At 46.1% G+C, this 24,401-nt stretch overlaps 1 protein-coding gene across 6 annotated transcripts; it reads right to left on the bottom strand.

The window, feature by feature from the left end:
- Positions 1-571: 571 nt before the first annotated feature.
- Positions 572-23,523, bottom strand: ZDHHC1 (zinc finger DHHC-type containing 1). Of its 6 annotated transcripts, none has more exons than XM_042797777.1 (12): positions 22,567-23,523; positions 21,348-21,586; positions 19,904-20,122; positions 17,248-17,423; positions 16,539-16,640; positions 15,573-15,697; positions 15,075-15,233; positions 11,483-11,595; positions 5,649-5,734; positions 4,981-5,074; positions 3,927-4,035; positions 572-3,569 (listed from the first exon to the last, which is right to left on the bottom strand). In XM_042797777.1, exons 3-12 carry the CDS (start codon positions 20,120-20,122, stop codon positions 3,067-3,069), a joined length of 1,686 nt encoding a protein of 561 aa, XP_042653711.1. In that variant the 5' UTR covers positions 21,348-21,586; positions 22,567-23,523; the 3' UTR covers positions 572-3,066. The 6 variants fall into 6 exon arrangements, with proteins under 6 accessions (XP_042653711.1, XP_042653708.1, XP_042653710.1 ...); XM_042797774.1 differs by having other exon boundaries at positions 21,378-21,586; XM_042797776.1 differs by having other exon boundaries at positions 21,378-21,510.
- Between the last annotated feature and the right edge of the window lie 878 nt (positions 23,524-24,401).

Here is a 24,401-nt window from a genome sequence, read left to right as displayed (position 1 = left end):
CTGCGTGCACGGCAGGGGAATTTAGGGCTTCTGGGCTGTTCTCAGTAGGATAACAGGCAGGTGAGCACAGCCTGGGAAGGGGAGGACGACTAAATGCTGAACCCGAGGGTGAGCCCTGTGCTCCTGGAGAGGGTCACGTCCCAGAAAAATGTAGGACATCCCCTTCCTTCCCAGCTTGTGCTCAGCACCTGCCACCTCGGGGCATCCCAGACTTTTCTTTCTGCGGGCATCTGCTAGAGCAGGAAACCCGGCTCCGCTCACCCCGGAGGGCACAGCAGCCTTCCCGCAGCACGGACTGGCCTCCCTGTGTGCTCACCCTGCTGCAGCCCAGGAACCAGGCTGGAGTTACACATCGCCTGGAGAAGGTGGTCTACCCTCTGCCCCCCAGGGAAGGCAGTCCCATCTGACACCCACAGGGCCCGACGGAGCGGGGACCGCTGTCACCCCCACCCGGGTTAAGGTGCGAAGCCCAGCTGGGACATCAGAGGTGCAGGGAGAAGTGGTGGGGGTGGACGACACCATAAACCGGGCAGATGAATTAATGATTGCAAAAAAGGAGGAAACAATTTAGCAAAGGGTATAGAAAACTTTATTGTGGACGGAGCTACGAAAGAGCTCCATACGTGACTTTGCGATCGGTTCGGCGCGGACAAAGGGTAAGAAAACACACGAGGTGTGCTCAGGGGCTGGAGAGAGTTTACTGATGCCTGCTGCGTGGAGGCACAGCTGGCCTCCGAAAACCCTGGGCCCAGCATGACTGCGGGGTGCAGTTTCCTTGGATGACAGCAGACATGAGGAGAAACAACTGGAAGGACTTTGTCTAACCGGGATCCACCAGTGAGCAGACGCCCTGGTCTCTGCAGGCAAGCAGTGCCATGCCTGCTGGCCCGCAAGGGATGGGCCCACACTGGTACCACTGGCCACAGCAGCGGGGAGAGCCGCAAGGAGCGTGACCACAGGCCAGCCCTTCCTGCATATTGAGACGTAATGACTTCAACAGGAGACTTCACTTTTGCTGATCGATGGCTCGTGTAATTCGGTGAAGAGTCAAGGCTCCTCATTCCAGCTCTTTCAGGAGTCAAAAATCAGACAACAGAGAAGGATGGTAAGACAGCCCTTTAAAGAAGCGGGGGGTCAGTGATTCTACCTACGCTGCCCTGCCAGAATTTCCCCAGGATTGTCCCAGAGAGTGCTCAGCCTGGACGGTCCTGGCTCTGAGCCACACTTACCCCATAAACCCTTCAGCAAAGGGAGGGATCCCCTGCTCCAGCTTCATCTCTGCAAGGATCATGTGTTTCCAGGAGCAGCCACAGCACTTCTTGAAGGCAAGCACCGCTTGACGTGTCCGCTGCACGAGCCCCAGACAGCAGGGTGCTGGCCAGGTGATAGTGCTGGGCTGGTTCCTGAGGGAGCTGGGCCAGCTGACAGCATTCAGGGGTGCTCCTGGAATGGATTGAGTCTTTCAACATATGGCGGGCACCTTCCTGTCTCTCTCTGCTGAAGTGAGCTCTCCAGAAGGAAATCCATCTGGAGCTAAAGCTCCAGGGGGAACGGACTTTGTGTGGACCTCAGAGCGGTGCAGAAGCCAGCCTGAGTGCTGGGAAGGCAGGCAACAGCACCCTGCTTTGTCCTGTCCATCCCGAACCTGCACCCCCTGTAGTCTGGAGAAAGGGTCAGTTGTGGTTTCCATGCATCAAAGTATTTGGTAGGGTGATAAAGACCTCCCGGGCTTCCTCTTCTCTGCTGGTGCACACCAGCAGCGTGCAGCATCAGGGGCCTGTCCTGAAATGGTGCAACCGGCCAAGCCAGCTGTCAAGTGACAACTCGTGTCAGGCACGTCCGTGCCCGTGGCAAGGCCCAGCAGGATGTGTGCGTAGCTGCTATCCCAGGCTCCGAGGTTAGCTGGCTGCTAGGCAGATCTGAGTTTGCTGGCAGCCCCGGCCTCAGCGCTCAGCCAGGAATTTGGAACAGGGCACGCTGCCTGGGGAAGCCAAGAGGGCAGGGCAAGGCGAGGCGCAGTAGCACGGCAGCCCAGACAGCTCTCTGCTTCTCAGCACCAGCACAGGGTTCTGTGATTCGAGGCAGTGGCTACGTGCCCCGGTGTCTGCTGCAGGATTTTTCTGTATTCAGAGACTCCAGGCTTGGCTGTGGACTAATGTGGGTCTGGCAACCCAAGCGATGGAAAGGTTTCAGGACCTGCTGTATCGCAGAGCTCCCGAGGAGAAAGCTGCACTGTGGGGCACCCCGGGCAGCTGGGAAAAAGGAGCAGGTCACACTGTGCTGCCTTACAGAGTACGTGCTGGTGGTGGACTTGGCTTGAGGACGCATGGTGGAAAGTGGCACAGGGACAGGGCGAGCCTGAGGTTACGCCCCGACCACCTGCTGAAGCCCCTGGGCATGATCCAAAGGCTGACACGGTGTAGGCAGATGGGAAATTTAGCTTTCGGGGTGCAGGGAACAGCTGAGATGCAGCCTTGTTCTTCCCCACGCACTCCCCCAGGATGTTACCGCAGCACTGGCGTGCAGAGGGCCAGGAGGGCCCGGCCTTTTCCTACGGAAAGCACTCGAGTTCTCTGTAGCAACGCGCTCACCTCGGGTTCGCCACCTTGCTGCCGTTCACCTCTGGCTGGGCAGCACGAAATGTCTCACTGCAGTCTGACGGCGAGCCCGCGGTGCAGGGATGAGTCCCTCAGCACTCTACGGAGAACAGATGCTGCAGTCCTCAACCAGCGGCAGCCCTGGGCACATCCCTGTCAGGGGAGACTGTTCCCCCTTGACGAGGAGAGTGGGAGCGAGCTCAGGAGCACTCCTGGCTTAGGAAGAGGCAGCAGCCAGAAGCAACGATGCAGCAGGGCTTTTACTGCCTCTCAGCTAGTTCTGCTGGAAAGATGGATGGCATCGGGTAGAGGGACGCTGCTGCTGCCTCCGGGGAAAAAGACAAGCCACTGGAGTCAAGATCTTCGAACAGCAACATACAAATAGAAAGAGAACCTCTTGTCCTGTCCCCAAAGGCTATGGCTTTGGAAAGCTGATCACTAGGCCACTGTGGTGTTTGTCCTTATGTCCTTAAAGCATGGAATCGTGTCTGCCCACACGCTGCTTGCTGGTGCATTTTCTGTGGTGTGGCTCGGATGTGCTCACACTGCGCTGGGGCTGAGAGACATGAGGTTCTCCACTGCTCTCACTTACAAACACAGCAGGAATCTTAGAAAAAAGTTCCAGGTCTCGTTCTACACGTCTGTCTTGCTGGCAGCTTTTCCTTTTTACCTTGTGCCCAGAATACAGATTCTTTTTCCTGTCGCCTCTGGGATTGTCTGTGGACAAGGGGTAGTGTTGAGAGTTGCTTGAGTTATTCTCAGGAGACCCACGAAGGGCCGTGCTCCCGAGGCGAGTCTGAGCCACAGGAATCTCATCCATAGACTCGGTGGACTCTGAGTGATAGTCAGCTGGGGGTCCCGCCGCCTGGATGAGGCCGATGCTGCTGGGGGGCACAGCAGCTCTCGGGGGAAAAGCTGGCACTGAGAGATGAAGGTTGTGGGAAGTTGAGGCAGCAGCCGTGGCTGGGAACTCTACAGATGGAAAGAAAGGGAGAAGGAAGCTTAAGGAGAGAGCGAGACAGATCCCTCAGCCCCACAAAAACACCGACAAGCCCAGGAACTCTGATATGGCTGGTCCATTAATGTTAAAGAAAATCATACGTATATTTATGCAGAATTAGATATGAAAATGTACAGAACTCCACACGCGGCAGCATACCAAATCCTGATCATTTTAGAGTATCTCCAAGCATTCAGAAGCACTCATTTTCCCTTCTTAGGCAAGTTAATTTTCTGCCTGTGCTGGGTTTTCATGACACAGTTCATCTCTGTGTGCCAGCAACCAGAAATCCAGGCCAGAGGCAGAGAAGCTGACTGGTGCACTCTCACCTGACTGGGGGTCTGGGAACGAGGGCCAAGGTCTAGCGTGTGTTTTAGATCTGCTGTCCATTGCTGGGGAAGCAGCTTTATGCGCCTTCTTTCTTCTTTTTTTCTGTTGCTGTGAAAGCAAGTGGCCGAAGAGAAGTCACTTCATCAGCCCAAAGTAATGAGACAGACAGGTTTTTTAATTGCTACATCTTTTTAATTTTTAATAACGAGCATTAGGTATGACCGAAGACCAAGAAAATTTTATCGTTTAAGACTGAGTTACCATAAAGCAATGACAGAGAACAGGTATTTAATGAACACACACATTATCTGCATACAGTGATTCTCTGTCTGTAGGTACCTTTAAGCTGTTGTCTCAAACAGCTGGAGGACGTATGAGACACTGGTGGCCAAATGCATTTGCAGAGCCAAACTAGAAGAGGGGGACCAAAAGTCACATAGCACAGGACGTCCCAAGAGAGAGCCAGCTCTTGTCCAAAATACAAGTATAGTTGAAAAGGAATTTTTTTTTTATCACCTAGATGAGAAGACTTTGAATAATAAGCTTGGAGGAAAGGGGGGGAGCACCACCACCTGCCATTTGAGCAAGGGTGGAGAGCATCTGGATGTAGATACACGAATATCAAGAGCACAGAAAACTTGACTGGACAGCTGTTTCATCCACTCAAGCTTCATATCCACACACGCCATCTCTGCCTGGGAAGATCCGTATTTGAACGTATAATTTTGCTCAACAGAAACACACGCGGCTTGTTACATCAGCAAAGTAGCATAGCTGCAGCCACTGAGCTGCACTGGAGCAGCCAGAGCTTGCGTCGCAGCCGCACTACAGCTGAGCTGCGAGCTTGTGAGGGAGGTGCAGACTGTATGTGATGGCGTGCGCCAGCTGAGGCGCGGGAGGATCCCGCGGATGCCGTGACTGCAGAGCCCAGCCTGCGTGTGTACACAGCCTGGGCACGGCGGAGGCAACCACAGCCTGCGCTAGGGTGAGCCCGCGCGCCGCGGCGAACTGTCGGCAGCAGAGGTTATGGCATGTAGCAAGTCTCCCGCTTACCTGAGAAGGGACCGCAAAATGAAGAGAGGGGAGATCAGGAGAGGAACTCGGCTCAGGGTCAGCTTCGTCACCGCGGACGTACAGCTTTGAAAAGCTAAAACACACGGCAGATATACCAGATGCTTCCCTTAGAAAAAGACTCCACCGATGCCTACTTTGCTTTCGCGCATACACATCAGCCTGACCGAAGCATCCCCTGCCTCCCAGCACTCCCAGCAAAACTGCTTCTTCTGCACAACTGTGCAAAATATGAAGGGTTTCCTCTCCCTTCCCCGGGGATATAAGTTAATAGGCAAGGATTAACTAACGAGACAAGGATGTTGTTTTCCCATGTGGGTTTGCCCATGTTAGAAACTTTGCTGTTGTGATTCACATCTTGACAAACTGAAATCATATAACTATAATAAGCTCAGTATAGGAATTACAGGATAAATCAGGCAGCTTTGAACTAATTTTAATACAAAACAGCCTAAACAGAGTATTCTAGGAAAGATATTTTCCCAGGGGAGGGGAGGCAGGTACCTCTGCAGATATTTACCCTCCTGAAACTCAAAGATTTCACCATGTCTTAGTCAAAACATTGGTGCTCCTTATCATTCATTCTTTGATGACAATTTCCCATTCACCATACATGCTGCTGGGAGACTGCTATCTCAGACTTTACTCACCCTTTTCCTGAAGTTACCGTTGAGAATTCCTCTACTTGAATACCGGGGTCTGTATAGCCAGGGTTACCTGAAAAAACGTCTGCTTCCTGACAAAAAAAAAAAAAAAAAAAAAAAAAGAATTAACATTTTCAGACCAATATAGACACAGAGTAGAGAAGAGGGATTTTTCACTACCGAGATGTCTTCCTCCTTTCTCACCCGGATGCCAGACATTTTCTGTCCTTACAGCTAGCACAGCTGAAACTCAACAGGAGTCTGCTGCTTAAGAAGATGGAAAACCAAGATTGAGACAATTAGGAGTCCCTGATTCACTCATTTAGTCCAGCGAGTATTTCGCATGACTCAAAATCAAATCAGAGCACACTTACGGAGAGCAGCTTAATAATTTCTTGGGATCACATTCAAAATATCACTTAAATCCCTCTTTAGTTATACAGCTCAATCATAGGAACCAAGCAGTGAATGCAAAAAACTTCTTTTAAATTCAAAACGGAGGTGAGGAAAATTAAAGCGTGCAACATACATGAAAAAGATAAAGTATCTTCTTCTTGTGTGAATCCTGTTTGGCTAATAGCTGCCATTTTTTAAAAAAAAAAAAAAAAAAGTGATATATTACTCATTTGCCTCAGGTATACATGAGTTCAAAGTAATACTATCCTGAACTTTAAAATTGCATACTTTCACAAACATAAGAAGACTCGATGAATAACTCTCCTAAATCCAAGTGCCTGCACTACAGAAAAGGGCTCCCAGTTCTCCCTCAAAAGGACAGAGTTAAGATGGTCAGAGTACCAAGTGATGCATGAAGCCTCATTGTCAAAAAAGATAAAACTGTGCTCAGGAGAACCTTGACACTACTGTTCAGCTGCTCCTAAACTCGCATAATTAGCAAGACAACTTCCTCTTAAAGATTTTAGTGCACAGTGACTATAAGGACACATATGCATTTTAAAGCAACTTTTAGGTAGTAAAGACAGATTTTCAATGGGATAGGCATTAGCTTCCAAAAAAGCTTAAACAAGCTCATGAAGACCTCTTTGTCTCAGCAGCCTCATCAGCAAACTTGGGAAAATGAGGTCAAAGTTGGACATGCCACAAACAGGTTCCTGAGAGACACAGGGCCTCTGCACTTCAACAAATTCATAAACAATCGACAAAAGAGCAGAACAGTGAGATGAAGTCTGGTGATGATACTCCCTTATGTAAGGCAATAAAAATGAAAGCCAACCGCAAAGAGTTGCAAAAGATTCTTGCAATATTGAATTACAGGGTGATAAAAAGGCACACACAAATCAATACTGCTAGATGTAAAGATGTAAAGCGATGCACGTGGGAAAAGTAGCGTAAACTTCACTATAAAGCAATGGTCTCTGAACCAGAAAAGAATTCATGGAGCTGCACATTCAGTGGCAGCCAAGAAATCATTTCAGCTGATAGGAATGAAAAGGAAAGGCAAAAAAAGAGAAGAGAAAAAAGAGTTTCATATTACTGAATAAATTAATCGGCAGCCTGGACACTGGATCCTCTATAGTGTTCAAGCATCTTCCCCCACAGAAGACCTGGAAGAAGGTACAGAGAAGCGACAGGACCGATGAAAGGCACGGAGCAGCTTCTGTACACGAAAGAGCTAACAGGCCAGGGCTCTTCAGTCATGAGAGGAAATAATCAGGGCAGATATGAGTGGAGAAAGCAAATGGGGAATAATTGTTTACCATCTCTCTAACACAACATTTAGGGAGCATCAAATGAAAAAAAAATCAGGTAGTAGTCTGAAAAGAAACAGAGGAAAGGCTGCATTTTTGACACAGCATGGAAATAAGCTGTAGCGCGCTCTACCATAGGATGCTGCAGGTGCTAAATGTTACACCGACTCATGAAGAAATGAGAAAAGTTTGTGTGAGAGACCAGCAAATACAAAGCCATTCGAAGCTCTGTGCTCCAGAAGCCCCTGACACATGTTGCTGAGCGCTGGAGGGGAGGGTGGTGTTACTGGGAAGTACAATTCCCGCACTCTTTCTCAGCATCCACAACTGGCCAGTGTCAGAGCCAGCACACTGGCCTGATCAACTTTGGCCAACCCTCTTTACACCCCAGAAGAGACACTTCCAAAATTACAAGCAGCTTTTGAACATCTTGGCATCAACGTTCAGAGTCTCAGAACTCGTGTGGTTGTTAGATAAGAGAGCTGCCAAACTGGAAAGATTTCAGGACTGTTGCGTTTTGTAACATGCTCTGAGTTTAACTGGTCTTGTAAAGGAAAAAAAGAGGTTGAGAGGAATCTGCAGGTGGTAACATAAAATTCAGAGGGAATTGGTTTAGCAATCCTAAACATTAGAACTTTCTGACTTGAGAATTATGCTGTTGGGGCTTTTATAGACAGGGTTTATCCAAGCGCAGGATTAATAACCTCCAGAAACTGACCCTGCGTATTTCAAATGGAACTTGTAACTGAAATCAGATCATTGCTCATCATCGACTGAACACCAAATGTACATAAATGTTTCCTCAAATCTCCTTGGGGACAAAATGCTTAACATTTACATTCAAGCCTCATGCACCTGAGTCACAAACGAAGGAGACCAGACACAACCTCGTGTCACTGCAAACGTACGGGTGGGCAGTCTTTTCAGAGGAAAGCACGCCGTGGCTGAAATGAGCTGCAGCAGGAGGCATCCTCGTAAGACTGTGCAGAGTATCTGAAAACTATCAGGATTCAATGTCTGGACAGGACTGCAGGACTGGCATTTCAAAGGAGATTAATAAATGATTTATCTTGAGAATAACATGAACAACTCCTTCCCAAGCAGGGAACAAAAGAGCTTTTTAAAATCCATTTTGTTCATTTCAGTCTTCTATAAATAATGTATAACCAAAGCAACCACGTAAAAGAAAGTAAATCGTTAGAGCTGACTAGTAGAAACAAATAGAAGAACACTCTATCAGTAGAAAATACAACGTTCTCTGGGTGTGACAAGAACTACAACCACCCTGCAGAGTCCCAGCCTCCCTCCACGCCCCCAGTGGTTAGCAGGACAGCCAGCATCGCTCAACTGAAACAGCGAGGTGAAGCCACCCTTTGCAGTTGGGTTGTGAGGACTCAGCTCTTACTCTTGCTGAAAACGGACTGCTCAGTCGACAGCCCGCCCAAGTTCACTGCCACCTTGCAAAGCCTGGCCATGCTCAGACCTCCTCTGGAAGCTGCAAACCAGCTGTGTCCACCCCGAGTTCCACGGTTACAACCTCAGGGTGAATTCAGCTTCCCTGCCCGCTGCAGGTGCTCTTAGCACCCACTTGCTGTGTGACAGCAAGTACCCTGAAATGCTGCCTGGCTGGAGGGGAGGCAGAACTGAACAGGAAAAAATGGTTCTTGTCCCAGGGAAAGTGGGTGCATTGCAAGTGTTGAAGCTGAGAGTGAAGACCAGGTCCTTCTTAACCAGACATTGGAAGAGAGAAGCAATATTGAAAATGTGAGGGAAGCAGAGTAAAATCCATTTTTATTATTTAAAAATCAAACCTCACCAACGTGATTCAGTGTCCAAAACAAGTTCAAAGCTTTAGGAACGTGAAAAAGATCACATCACAGCTGGCCTCACTATGAAAGCCAGCTTCCTGGTATGAATGCAATTATGGATGAAAGCATCATTCTTGGTTTAGTTTATGTTTCTTTGGACTGCTATGCAACCGCCTACAGAAAAAACTGTTACTTCCACATGCTGCTTTGGGTATAGTAATAGAGGCAAAGGCTGTATATGTCTAACTGGTTTGCATTTTTTGTGCCATCTGAACCACTTAAGTGTGCAAAATTAGGCCTTTTACTTCGTGCATGTTCCGAGAAGGATTTTACAAGCACATGAGAATCCTTTAACCCGAACAAGAATCCTTTAACCTGAACACAGCTGAAGACTTAACCACAGACAAACATGGAAAACTGAAGCCAAAACCAATACCCAAGCATGAATAAGGCTCAAAACCAAGGGTTGAAGGGGAAATGCATGTTTCTTCTTACTCCCTAAAATGAATGAACACTTAAGACAAAAGTGGGAATAGGATGATTTCCATTTTATGCTTGCAACATCTTGGATCCATTACAAAGGATTTCTGTGTTCATTCTAGAGAAGGCTGTAGTCAACCCAGCTTACAAAAGGCAAGTCACTTTGTGTACTCCTACTCCAATCTATTTGTTTGTGTTTATCTCTGGTTGCTATGTAAGAAACAAGGAAAATCTGCTGGGTTAACATTTTTCTTAACAATGTTACTGGGCATCATCCAGTCTTTCTTGTTCCCCAAGGTACTAACTGGAGTCCTGAAATACAGAACTCCTTTTCACCCTGCTTCTTCAAATTAACCATATTGACACATATCTAGGTAAGCACCAGCGCAGACAGGAGAACATCACTGAATGGCTACATCTCAAACGTGCGCACGCACAGAGCCCACCCCTGTTCAAATATATTTTTGGTATCGATCAAAATTCAATAACTAGGGTATGATTAGAGCTAATGCTTTATTATTGTTTTACTTTTCATAGTAAGCAAAGCTCTGTGAGACGAAGTGCCAAATATTTTTGTTGTTATGGAAACCTCTGTTTAAACTGAAAGTTCAACTTTTCCAGGACAGTAACAAATATACATATGACAAGCTGGGGTCTCCATATGATACGGAACGGAATTAGCTCACTTTCCCCTTTGCTTTGATAGGTAAAAACTATGAATGGGTTCAGAAAGATCCCTGTTTCTCTACACAGAATACCTGGACAAAGCTTGGATTTAATTAATTTCTTATGAAATATAAAACTGGTTGTATAGTAGGTGAATTACTTGCATGAAACTAAAACTTACATAGGATTGCAGAATTGCAGAATAATTTAGACTGAGAAGAATTTCTGGAAGTTTCTAGTCCCACCCCCTGTTAAAGCCAGAACAGAATTTGTCCAGTCAAATTTTGCGTAACTCCAGGGATAGAGCTTCCCTGCAGCAAAATAAATTACACTGAACCTCTCAATTAATAGAGGAATATATGTGCCACTTCTGAGTGTAACAGCATTAAAGAGCTTGTAGAGCTCTTTTTACAGAGATACAGCTCAACATCACAGTAATCAGAAGGACCCTTATCACTGTGCAGATTCAATTCAAAGAAAAGCAGATATCTAGGTCATTTCTGAACACGATTGGTGTCCTTTTCCTTTTCAAAACGACTAAACTATTTGGTATTATTAGCTGCTCGATGATTAGCCCCAGCTTCTCCAGCCTTAGAGCCTGTCTCACTTTCAGTCGTGACCGGCGACACCGCTCACATAAGCCAGCCAGACGTGCACGGCCACCAAAACAGATGGCCCTGTCCTTTCCAGTGACAGGACCCTGCCCTCTCTTCAGTCATCCTCGTTCGTGCTGACACAGGCATTTATGTGACTGCTTGGTGAACCAAATGGGAGGGAACTGGGCCAGCTAAACACGAGTTCAACTATTTTTTTTAATAACGTTTATTCTTACCCAGATGAGTTCCCCCACCCTGTTCACTGCATGACTATAGCAAACAGCTGTGCTGGCAGAAGAGAATAGATAGTGCAGGGCCCAAAACAAGTGGTGGAGAGGGAGATTGGGTGGGATTGACTCCTTTGAAAGCAGTACTCACTTATGCCTATGTACATCACTTATGCTTACATTCATCAGATTACAGGCCTTACACTCTCTCACGTCCTATTCAACTCCACCAAAGTACAAAGAAAGTCATCTTTAGCAACTGCCTCTAAAATTTGGAGCTCACAGAAGTGAAGCAAACTTTACACTGCAGACCAGCGAGGCCGTTTTTGAGAAATGGACTGAAAGTATGAGTACCTGACTGGGTCTCACTTGGGAGGGACATGACTCCAGCTGCTTGTCTACCTCTTTCGCCTCTTGCTGGGGTCGCTGCTGCAGGATGTACTCATACGTAGTCAGTTTGTTCCACACTGGGAGAAAAGAGAGCGAGCTGTCAGTGCAGAAAAGGCCACTCCCTGATTACACTTATACAAATAGACTGAATAACTATACAATCAACGAGTAACTATTAATATGAAAAAACTGATACTCTGAGCCAAAAGTACCTTTGCACTGTACAGCTTACTAAATCCTTTATTGTAATTATCACGACACTTACTCTTAGTCCCACTACTCTTCTAAAGTCTCATATACATGGTATAGCCTTCAATACTGCAGTAATTTGTTCACCTCATCTCAGAGCAAATCCATGATTCATACCCAGTAAGGGTAAGATCTGTATTGTACAGAAAACTCAGTGAGTAGTCAGAAGGTATGTGATGCTAAATGAAGAAAAGAAATTCAGCAGCTCGGTGTGTCCCATAGAGGAGATTGAGACATTTAACATCCAAAACAGTGAGCATCAAATGCACAGCTTGCCTCGTGCCAAACAGATGTGCCCAGAGTTTACATGTGCCTGAGTTTATGTGCTTATAAAGCCCTCCACACAAACACATTGCTCCCATGAATGACCAAAAGCATGTGACATTTCTGAGCAGCTTGGTTTCTTCAAAATGTCACGAGGATCCAAAACTCAGACATTTCTCCCCTAGTGATCCTGTTATGGTAGGTATTTTTAGAGCGCAAAACCCAGATATGGATGCTGAAGGTTTTTAGTGCACAGCCTGGTAGTCATTCTTCCTTTTTACAGAAGCATAGTGGTTAAAGCAGATGCCTAGGATGTGGGACATCCAGACTAAAGTCCTTCCTCTGCCTGAAGACATTCGTACCAGTAATACCTCACCTCTCAAAGCCATGCCCTAAACACAGGACTACTTCACAGGGGAGTGGGAGAGAGTAGAGGAGAAAGTGCCCCTCCTGCTAAAGCAATGACCTTATGAAGAAATAAGAATCCAAGATCCATTTGGCCAGGAAGACAGAGCATAAAAATGAATACAAGTCTGCAGCCAAGTGATCAGTGAATGCACTTAACAGGGACAGTGCAGGCTGCTGGCAAATGCTCCTAGAATGGTACTGTAGGCTTTGAGAAACAGAACGTTGCTTCATAAGCAAAGGCCTATGAACCATTTTTAATTTAGAATTTGTTTGTTTCTGAATACTTAACAGTGTAACTTTTAAAATATTTCAACAGAGCTATTTAGCTAAAAAATACTGCATTTGTCTGGCCAGATAACACTGCAGCATATATTGTACAATACAGAATCATAGCCTGTGAAGAGCCCTGTACCCTTTCCCATATTCCCTACTATTTTTTTCTTTTTATTCTGCTTACTATTGGCCTCTCAGTATTGAAGAAAAGAAAGTATCCTCCTTCCAAATTTCTGAAGTGTCACCCTTCACTGAATGCTTCTAGATCCGAGTCTCAATCAAGACTGGTCATTTTGAACACACGGACCTACTGTTTTGAGAATAACCTACTCCCTTCCTTTTGATTGATAGCAGTGAGTAATTAAAATCAGGACAGTAATTCTGAAAATCTCACTGTGCTTGTAACAAAACTAGATTCTAAAAAGTTCATAGCCATACCTGACTTAAGCCAGGTTTTTTATGTGAAGCTTAAAGGCAATATCACTCCCAGGGATGCTATTCGTTTTCTGTAATTTAATTATTTAAATAAATAAATAAATAATGTTATGAAGAAATACTCATAAACAACAATTATGTTTTAACTGGTAAACTGTATTGCTAGTTTGTTCCAACACTGTCTACCTTAAAGCATTCAGATTAGATTATTGACAAATACAGGCATGAAATAAGAGGAATTTAAAGCAGACAAACTTTGTCTGTCTCCCTGAATCCCAGTTGTAAGTGTAATGCATGCTCATATGTAACATGCAATATAGGCTTCAATAATGTCACATTGCTCCTTTTAAGCAAGGACTTACACACCACGCTACTGCATAGCTGGAACCAGTTTCAATAGAGTAGCAGATTTTAATGTAATAAAATGTTAACAAAAATTAACATTAATTAAATTCTGTTTCCATATAAGACATATAGATTTAAAAGTGGACCGGAAATAAAAGTTAGCTTGGCTCAAAATTCATTCTGAAAGAGGAAAAAAAAAAAAATTAAGCCCAAGACAACAGCAACAAAAAATCCCCCCAAACCCAGAATAGAACTAGTGCAACACATGCACGTTTCTGTTTGACAAGAGAAAGCATGTCTCTATCCCAAGGAGGGAGCACCCTCTCGTGGAAACCGTACACAAAGACAGGATAAATACCACTCAGTACTAAACCAAATAATCCTTTCTTTTTCATCCAAAAGAAATCTTCTGGGAGAAGCCCCAGGTTTGTTATGCTTTTAGTCTTTCTACAGTGCTAGATCAACCTTTGAAATCTCCAGGCATTGCCATTAACCCAGCAAAATCAACTTTCAATTCCACTAAAGCAAGCAAAAGTGCAGTGTGACCCAATTTAAGATAAGCTCAAAGAGGCTGTAAAAGGCAGACGATGGTCAATGACCTCACTGGCTGTAACATTAGTGCCAGCTGAGGAACACTCACCCATCAAATGCTACACTTCAGCAATGCAACTATCTTGCTTCTGGAGCTGCAGGGGTTTGAGCTGACCTAGTTTGTGTTGGCACCTGCATCGCTGTTAACTGACAGCCTAAAAATCCATCCAAGGATCCTCTGTAGCCACTGTCCTCATTTCTCTTCCACCACATCCCTTCTTCCATAGTTTTGGCACCACTGACTACTGCAAGTGTATCTCTTTCTCATCGTGACTTACGTCAGGCAGCCAAATAGCATTGGCTCCATTTTAAACGATGGCTGAAAAAAGGTTTTTGATGCCCATCTGTACATAAACAAGCATAAAAAGCCCTTCTTGACAGAGCAACAAGTAGGACCCTTTCTGAAAACCTCTTCCTCTGAATCCCACAAGTCCTTCTGTGCCAATACGGTACAACTTCCATAAAGGGACTTTGACCTGGACGTCAAGCCTCCTGTTAGAAATTTAGAATCAGTAATTAGAAATTCAGATCAGCATCGTCCACATTTCTCTAGGGTAATGGAGAAATAGCCTCTCTCACACGACAGAAGTACTGGGAGCACAGTGAAGAGACTCAGAAAAGCCCGTATGAGGACCCAAACTGACCCTACCATCGTTGGCACTGAGCTGGAATTAACCAGTTCATCCTACCTGGCCTCCCTACTACTCTCCCACGTGCTTTCAGCTCCCGGATAATGTAGCTTAGACACATGAATGCACGGGTCCAACGCAAGCCCCGTATTGCACCTGCACTGATAAGCCTAGTGCCTATTTGGTACTGAGGGAAAATCAGAAGTATAATGTCAAACTCAGATTTTCTACACTTTCAATAGCAATCTTGCACAATGTGTGCATAGCTGCGGCATGGGTGAACACACAGTGAATGCAGAGTGAGCAGAAGCCGCTAAGCGAAAATGAAATGGAGATGCAGATGACTGGAACATAATACCTACTGAGATAGATGTGAAAGGTCAGGAGGTGGCCTAACAGGATCACAGTCATTAGGCTTAGAAGAATAAAAATCCCAGCTGTGGCCAAAATGGCAGATGCCTGAGTCTCAACAGGAGCTGCAGGAAGAAACACAAACCAGCGGTCCGTGTGGTTCTTCAGAGCTGTAAAACAAAAGGAGTTGGAGGTAAGTGGATTGTCCAGCTATTAAATATTTCTAACTAAACTTTACAGCTGGAAATATCGTTAACTCAAAAGTAGTTGCAGACCCATTATGCACTAGAGGCCTAAGAAATCTTGTGTCTGCAAGGCATTTAGGAAGAGCAGTTAGCTCTGTAAGAAAAGACATTCTGTTCAGCTGAGCAGAGATACCCTTGCAGAAATACAAAACTGAAGGAGTAAGGAATGGAGTTCCTCCTCAGTGGGAAAGCCCACGGAATCCAATCCCACATTGAGATATGCTGGCTGATTCACAGGGTGCTCGACTGAAGCACTGCTAGTACCATCAAAGTGCTGGTCGGAGCGAAGCATCACGGGGTCAACGAAGAACTCCACAAAGACGTAGCAAGCGATGAGCAGCAGAAGCCCAAGGCCCAGAATGGCAGACAGCACGCTATTCAAAAAGAGCCTGCCAAGAAGGAGAGAAGTCTGAGTGGCTGCAGTGACATAGTACATAAAATTCAAAATCCCAACCCCTAATAAAGATGGAGATACAGAGAGCTATCCCAAATTACTCTGACACTTTCTTGCGCTTATGATAGATACTGGTTAAGTCTTACTTCTGATAGGTTACCCTGAGGGACTAAACTGTGACTGTTCAGAGCAACTGTGATTACCAAACAGCCAAGTGTATCTAGGACAGCCAAAGCTCCCTGCACAAAATTTGAAGGCAGTATAACTTGGCACCCAGCAGTAACAACTCTCTGCTTTCCATATGATTTTCATGCAGGAAAGTAAACTGAGAAGCAATAGTCACTGATAGCCTCTTCCTTCTTTATCTTAAACCTGGCAAAGATCAGAGGTACCTATGCTATGCTGCTGTAACTCCTGCCAATTGGCAAGTCTCGTAGGGAAAGCAGGCAATCTGGACGCAGGTTGTTTCAGAGACAGGCACAGTCAGGTTCTATTCCCACTCCAGCTCGCAGAAGCATTAAGGACACCCAATTAACATCTCATAAGCTCTTCCTAATACCAAATAATAAGATTATGTTCTCTGTTTTCACTCATAGATGTTCGGCTACAAAATTCTAAGTGTAGGAGTTTTATCCCTCGTTATCTGAATGTCATAATCATGCTTGCATTTTCCATCTAGTTTTCTCATGACTGATTTTGTTGAGCCAGTGTCTGAAATAAAAGTGGTTCTGCGTGGCTGAGTACAGACTGGACTGAGATGCAAGAGAATCTTGGGAAGAGAAGGAGTAACATTACTGATGCAGTGTTGTGCTCCTGTCACAATGCCAGGCTCTTACCAGTAATTCCTCTCTCCCACACAGTTGTTGAGCCATTTGCAGTGGTGATCAAAGCCACATACACACTTGTTGCAAGTTCCACAGTGCTTTGACTTGGCACTCCTGCCAAACAAAGGGTGGCGTTAGCGTGGCAGCACCAGCTCATTACCACGACCTTCCAGTGACACGAATCCAGGGTGATACATCAGTAGAGATCCTGGTAATAGTGAGAAAACCTTCTACACCAGAAATACTGGCCATATCAGCCATCGCTGGACCACAATCCCAAACACGGAAAAATTTGCCTTCTGATCCACTGCATGATATCTAATTTGGAGATCACCGATTTCTTATTTGAAACCCTTGAGCAGTTCTAGAAAGCTGGATCTTAATGTCTGCCCTCCAAGCATTTCCAGCTACTGTATTAGCATCTTGCCAGATACAAGCACACACAGACAAGTTGCACATTGTTAGGCCAAACACCAACATCCAGATAACACGGAACAGCACAGTCCTTTCCACACAAGGTGTGAGCAATTAAATAAAACACAGACCCACGCACGTGTCTGACAGCAGGCGCCTACCCAACTAACTGAACCCTGCCACAGGAGGAAGCTTAACTTGAGCTTCAGGGGCTCAATGTCAACCTTACAGTCTAACATTAAAGACTAACGGTGAAGTGTAACGGTGAAGGAGACACAGTAGTAGAAGGAAAAGAGAAGATACTTACACATCTACATCACAGACATGGCAATGATGGTTTTCAATGACATGCGCATGTTGACTACGATTGAAGGTGGCCAGAGGCCCTAGATAGTTTTTTTCTCGCACATTTGCATCCGCAGGATCAATGGAGACTGCAGTAAGATGAACAACTAAATGGTAGATAAAACACACTCCTGGACACTGAAGTACACAGTTAAGGATTGTATGAGTGATTTAATGCAAATATTTTTAGCCTTAATACACAAAGCCCACACAGATGAGAAATATATGGCTTAGAATTAGAAGTTACTATATAACTGATTGCAGCACATGAATGTGAACTTTATTAACAGAGACGTTTGCAGTGTAATAAATATCCTCTGGAGAAAAGATAACTAAATCTACAGGAACAACCCTCCTTACTATGTACTACTCTGCCTCACAGAAATGTCCTTCCTAGCACAGGAGTTTTTAAAAATTACCTTTACTTACCAGAATCTGACCCCACATGCAGACTGTTGACATAGGTCCACGTTTCTTAGTCCATACAGACTCCTTGGAAAGGAACAGTCAGTAAAGGCTGTGCACATGCCCCTTCACAAGACCAAACTTCCAAGAAAAAAAAAAAAAAAAAAATCACATCAAGGAACTAGTACTGATCACCTTGCTTTCCCTTTCTTTAGTCAGAATCCCAAGGAAGAGGATCACCCTTTTAAAGTAGGCTCCTGCACAATTTACAGACAGACAGGATCCAGGACTTGTCATTGTTTCTTGAAATTGTATGTTTAGATTCTTACTTCTAAAGGCAGTGGCAAGTCAGAGCAAACAGGGTTTAGCAATACTTCTGATCAGACACTTGAAGTAAGTGCCGATATTTGGAAAGAATATACAAATATGTAAGAATATACAAATACAAAGCAGCAACCCTGCTCGCCCAGAGTACCGCTGAGCTCAAGAGTTTGCTTCTCAATATACTGCAACTCAGTGAGCATGCAGACAAAAATTAACCTTCCGGTTTATTTGTTATACACGCAGATGTGCACACCATTGATCATACTAAGGCCTACGGAAAACAGAGCAGTGTATTAAGTTAAAAAAGGAGGTCTAGCTGACTGGAGCTCTGATTACTGGCGTAGCAGAATGTCAAGGGATTTGCCTTTGACACAAAGGAGACATTAGTGCTTTATTAACCGGTAGTAAAACTTTGGGATACATTAACCTGTTGAATGAGAGTGACTTTAGATTGAGTTATGAAGATTCTTGGTAGACAAATTCACAAAGTTTGAACCATGATAATACCATGGATTTGGGCAAGATAAGTAGATGTAAGACTACTGGCATATTTTAGGCATATTAAATGCCTAAATCACCCAGGTGTAACTAAAACAATGATAAGCAAAAGCATCCCAAACATATCAAAGGCTCCATGGACATACATAAATCAGACGTATAAATGATGTAAGTGCATATCCCACCTCTCCAGAACTATTCCTAAGATTCTCTCTGTAATGTTTCTTGGTTATCTAGTTCTGCTAAGAAGGCACTAAGTGGCACTGAGCCACTTAGTCCATTTTATTTTCACCAAGAAGATGCTACCAGAGAGACGACAAAAGCAAACACTTGCTCACAAATTATAAACCCTCAACAGCTTGTGAAGTATTGAATTCAGATCTCAGGATACCCCCTTCCAGTCTGACATTCCCCAGACAATCTAGTCCACCAGGAGCCAGGACCTGGCCTTGAAGAAGTTCCTTCTCTGGCCCCAGGGGACAGTACAAGCTGGCACTGCGAGCACTGGGATCGCTCCCCAGCACAGCCCATCTCTAGTCCCTCTCCTTCCAGGAACAGCAAGAGTGCACAGCTCTAGGGAGGTGGGTTGAGGACAGGAAGTGGAAAACACATTGGGCTGGGCTGAGCTGGGCTTTGGTGGGCAGCACACAAGACAAGACGCCTTCACAGCATAAACACCTCTTCTTCTGATACTGCCCACATTTAGAGGACAGTTAGATGTGTAATAAACTGCAGCACAAGGCTGTCCCACGACAGACCTCCCTCCTCTAAGGTTCACACTACACCACTGTTGCCCAACGTGGGGCAGAGGGCTGCCGACCAGGCTCAAACCATGACAGCCACCTTGTCTTTCACTCACAGGTTTTCTACAGAGGATAAGGGAGGGCCCGGGGAGAAGATCACCTGCCAGCTATCACAAGCGACCACACCATATAATCATAAACATTTAAAGCTGCCTTTTAAGACTCATTCAGTCAGCACAGGGAGGTGCCGCTGCCCATCACGGGAAGGATGTTTCAGGAGGGGCTTTTTTAGCACAACTTCCCTCAAAACCTGCAGCACACTTGTAGAATAATAATATAAAGCAAAGGAGATGCCTAGGCAGAAGTAGACAGCAGAAGAGACTCGGAGGCAAAGATAGTAACCTTAACAGAGAGTGATGAAGGAGACAAGCAGAATGTTAGTGACCTACCTAAAGTTGAAGACCAGATAGGATCTCAAAATAACTGGTTTTTATAGACAGGAGAAGATCAAGATTATGGTTATAGTTCAGAAAAAGATTCTGGCTCAGCTGCTTTCTCCTGTGCTTTCTATGCTACCTAACAACTACTTTAAAAAAATCCCACTGACAGTTTATTACAGTCCATGTTCTCCTCTTGACCAAAGGATACGATATAGCCAGCGGGCAGCCAGTGGCGGGGCAGGAGAGGAACCAGGATTCCAAAGCCAACCAGCGCAAAGAAGAGGTACAGCAACCAGGCAATAATCTGGAAAAGGTGCAGAGGCCAGCTCCAGCCATTCCTTCGAGCACGTTGGACCTGCACCTCAGGAACAGCTTCACCCAAATTCTCTGGAGCTGTCTTATTAGGAGGTTTATTGCAGATATTCATCTACAGAAATCAAAAATGGAAAACAAAAAACATGTAACACAAAAATATTTTGACTGAGCCGCGGTCCTGGAGATACACTCCAAAGTAGACAGAAAGTTGGAGAGACTAAAACAACGACACATCTGAGGAGGGACTTCTCTCTGCAAAGGGGATTTGTGATCGACAGTAACAAAAGGGAAAAAACAATCACGTGCTCTAAAAGCAAGTGCTGTTGTCTGCGTGAAACAACAATATCCCAAACTTTCGGCTATGGGAAACTTGCAAGTTTTGCCAGTTTTTGAATGCATCTAGACCTAACTTGAGTAAAAAGAGCAAAGAGCGTATTTTGGTGGCAGTGCAGAGATGCGAGTATGATACACTGTGGTCTGGGGGTGTGTTCATGCCAGAACACTGTTATGGATGATGGCAGAACAAATACTTTCACCTGTCTCAGATGTGCCTTGTTTTCCTTCCAGCTACTGCAGAGAAGTGTAGTGAGAGTGGGTGGCCCCACTGGAGCACATGGTCTGGAACCGCAGTTTAGCACTACACAGCGTCCAAGAAAACAGAGACTCCTTTGTCAGCAACAAAGGAAGTGGAAAGACTAGAAACTGAAAAAGTGAACTTTAATGACAAAAGGGGGCAAAGAAGCAGGAGTTACTCCACAACACAAGTATAAAGCAGACTGTTGCTAGAAGAACAGAACACAAAGTTATATATGCAGGACATCCATGCAGGGAGCAGCTTGATTATTCAGCTATCCTACAATGTCTGGACTCCTGGCAGGAGAAAGCAAGATTTAACTGCAAAGATGAGTTAGGAACCATAACCTGAAAAATTCCTGATATTTCTGATTCCTGTTTGCACAACAGCTATGAGCTCAGAAGCAATTTTTCCTTTTTTCAATATGTGTTGGACTATTAGTTGCTGCTTTTCGCTTGCCATGGAGCCAGGATGAGCTTTTAACAACAGCAAGCTGGGCTGCTCTGCTTCGCAGAAAACTCAGGTGCAGCAGATACTAGGGAGTACAATACAGGCAGCAGGTCAGGGGTAGCACTGCAAAACCGGCACTAAGAAGCTCTGCTGGACCTTCGCTGACTCAAGGTACCTCTGCACCGTGCCTCACTGTTCCTTAGGAACTAAAGAGGATGTTAAATTAACATCTAACAGGGATAAGCAACTTCGGTTAGTCTGATTAACTTGCACACAAGAGTGGTGAAAGAAAAGAAGGAGGTCTCTAGCTCACTTGCAATATTTTTGATAATGGTTCCAGTACCAGAAAAATGCCGGAGGGCTGGAAGACAGCAAGCCAACGTGCTAAAAGAGCAAGCGGAACAATTCAGATCTTGATACACCGATGGTCCTGCATCAGTCCCAGGAAAAGGGCTGGAAATGTCTTTTGAGGTCAGCTGGTAGAGAAGTAGTGGGTAAGAATACAAAAGAATGTAATTTATGCCCATCAGCCCAGTCGTATCAACAAGCAGGCTGGAAAAAAAAAAAGTAATTCCTGACTTCAGCCTTTGAAGAAATTAGCAGTATCTGCCTGCATACATCGTTTAAACAGCTACATGGCAACTGGCTCACAAACTATGAGAAATAGTTACTAACCATGTGACAGTTTTCTCATTAGGTTGTTGAAAACTTGCTTGCGCATCACTCTGAGCCACCTGTTACAAAACCCACTCAGATTATTTGACGATATTCCCAGGTGTCTCCTTTTGCCTAATCAGATCCTGGCCAGGGGAGCCGGGCCCACCCAGTCCCTGAAATCCCTGTTTTGCTACAAGATTGTGCTGTTTTATAACACCAGATGGTTTTAACATTATGTTATCCAATGTCAGAAAGTTTGGTATGACCAGACAAGATTTTTTTACGCGGTGAAAGCCAACATAAGCTACCTCCTGGCTGAACCATCCCTAAGGCCCACAGCAGCGTCTGGTAACAGCCTCTCGAGAAGGAAGCAAGCGGCGTGTAACGCTTCGTCTGCCCCAATTCAGAAGCGAAGTTCCTCTTGCCTTTCCCTTGCAACTCGATGGCTTCTCTTGCAGCTGACGCGCTGATTATCCACCAATACTGATGAAAAGCAAAGCTGTCTGCGAAGAGACTTGGGGGATACAGCACCTCCCCTTCCCAGCGGGGTGCCCTATACTGTGGGCATACCGTACCCAGCTACAGAAAACACCGAATATTAAAAAACGGGGCACACAGTCACCACCAGGGCTCACTCGGTCGCCACAGACTGAGGAGAGGTAACTGCGCTGACGCTGGTTGTTAACCGTACTGGTTAATTAGTTAACTTTAAGTCAGCCGGGAGTTATCAGGCTCACCCCTTCGCTTGTGCAGCCCCGGGCAGCGGGAGGGAGCGCGCCACCAAGCCGCGCTGGGGCACACGGCACCTCCCGGGGCCGGGCGAGCGGTGTCCCGGGCAGCCCCCTCCCGCGGCTCCGCCACCGCCCTTTCCTCACCTTCTCCCCGCAGAGGCGGTTGGAAGAGGCCCCGTTACCGGCCTCATGCCCGGGCGGGTAGCGGGGCCCCCCCCGCTGAGGCCGCTGCGGCAGCTCCCGGCGCCTCCGGCGGGCTCAGGCCGCTGGGCCCGTCGCCATGGCAACGGACGGGGCTACGGCGGGGCGCAGGCGACAAAACACCGCCGGGCGCCTGCCGGCCGCTCCGCGGAGCGGGGGGCGGGGGAAGGAGCGGGGCCTCCCGCCACAGGAACCGGGGTGTGGGGGGACCCTCCTCCCACATCGGCCCGGGTGCGGGGCCCCCCCAAACCCGGGGACAGCCTTCTGGGGGGGGGGGGGGACCCCCCGCTTGCCCTTCCTCCCGCGGCTTGAGGCGGCGGCAGGGGTTTTCCAAACTGAGGGCTTGATAACTGGTGGCGCTGGGTGACTGGGATTGGAAAAAGCCTCACCCTCCCTCCGTGTGGCCTTTGGCTGCTAATGGTACCTGCAAACTAAGATTATTAGAACATAGCTATTTGTGGAACAGAATTTTTAAGGCGTTTTAACCATTTAACGGTTGTGCTGCAGAACAAATACTGATCTTTAGAGGAGTAGCTGGAATAACTGTAGGGTAAAGCACTCATAAATAATCTTACTGGAGACGGTTTGGCCTTGTAGTGGCAGGTGCAAAGAAACATAAAGATAAAGAAGCTGCAAATTAACAACAAAACCAGAGGAGGCCAGCCTTGAAGGACAAGATGTACGTGACCACAGGACTGAGTTTGCGCAGAAGTAATGGTCAGCTGGCAGACACGGTGAAGAAGACTACGAGCCTTCATCTGCAGACCCCCGACAACCACCCGAGGACTCCAACTGACATGCACAAAAGACGTTAACGTATGCTAAATGAGTTCCCAGAAAAGTTACGAGTATGATAAAAATGCAATGAATATGTGTGGTTAAGGTAGTATAAATGCTGGTTGATTTCATTCTCACACACACACATGAGGAGGAGCTCTCCCCTGTGTGTCCGGCGCTGTAATAAAGAATTCTTGCTTTCTAAAACTCCAAAATTGAGTCTTGGAGAGTGAATTAATTACCGCTTTCCGGTAGCACTAAGGGAGGTGGTGAATCCTCCTGGGAGTGGGGAAGGCCAGAAAAGTCATGACCCTTTGAAAGGCTGCCTTGGGAGGAGCGGAGGGTGCCTGTGTTTCCCTTTGTCCACCCGAAGCCAGCTGAGGAGTGTTGCTGGTATGGCTGGCTTCATTTTTATGAAAACACCCAAGGTTTTCCAGGTGGCCGGGGCTGGGGGAGGCTCTGGGAGCCGGCGGTGGAAGGACGGGAGGCTGGTTGTGAGCTGCAGCCAGCTGTCCCGCTCCCCAGAACCTATTAGGAAAATTCCCTTCCCTAAAAGATCAACTGATCTTTATAGTAGGACAATGTATTAACTTTGTCAATATATATGTATTAGTTCAGATTATACACTGTGATGTAATGGGGTAGTGGAATTTTACTGGAGACTTTGGTATTGTTTGTGCTTAAGGAAAACAAACTAAAGGACAGCCCAGCCCTGGGAATAAGGACCTTGCTTCATGGAAGCTGAGAGCTGTCCGTGAAGGATAAAGGATACCCCTTTCCAACCGAGATAACGCCAGCATCCCAGCCCCTCTGACATGTCCCAGTGTCATCTGGTGTCATAGATCAGTAACTCCAGCAAGACTGACTGGACGTCTGGATCAAAAGACAAGCAGAAAGAATGCTGGAAAAATCTCACTTTGCAAAGTTTTACCATGATTAGTAATCAGTAATGTGGGTGTTAGTGATTAGTCATGTTGTGCCTGAAGATTTGAAGGGTGTAG

The sequence above is a fragment of the Tyto alba genome, unplaced genomic scaffold (assembly GCF_018691265.1).
Source record: "Tyto alba isolate M040663 unplaced genomic scaffold, T.alba_DEE_v4.0 Super-Scaffold_26, whole genome shotgun sequence".
Lineage (NCBI taxonomy): Eukaryota > Metazoa > Chordata > Aves > Strigiformes > Tytonidae > Tyto > Tyto alba.
The sequence above is the reverse complement of the archived record's forward strand: the minus strand, read 5'-3'. Positions and strand labels throughout refer to the sequence as shown.

What these genes read in the sequence shown, in the direction of transcription:
- ZDHHC1 (XM_042797777.1), bottom strand. Translation starts at nt 20,122, where the DNA reads ATGAATATCTGCAATAAACCTCCTAATAAGACAGCTCCAGAGAATTTG. An exon ending in CTCCGACCAGCACTTTGATG is followed by an intron (nt 15,234 to 15,572) that starts GTACTAGCAGTG and finishes TTTGTTTTACAG; the next exon opens with CTCTGAAGAACCACACGGAC. An exon ending in GTTCCCAGACCCCCAGTCAG is followed by an intron (nt 3,570 to 3,926) that starts GTGAGAGTGCAC and finishes TTCCATCTGTAG; the next exon opens with AGTTCCCAGCCACGGCTGCT.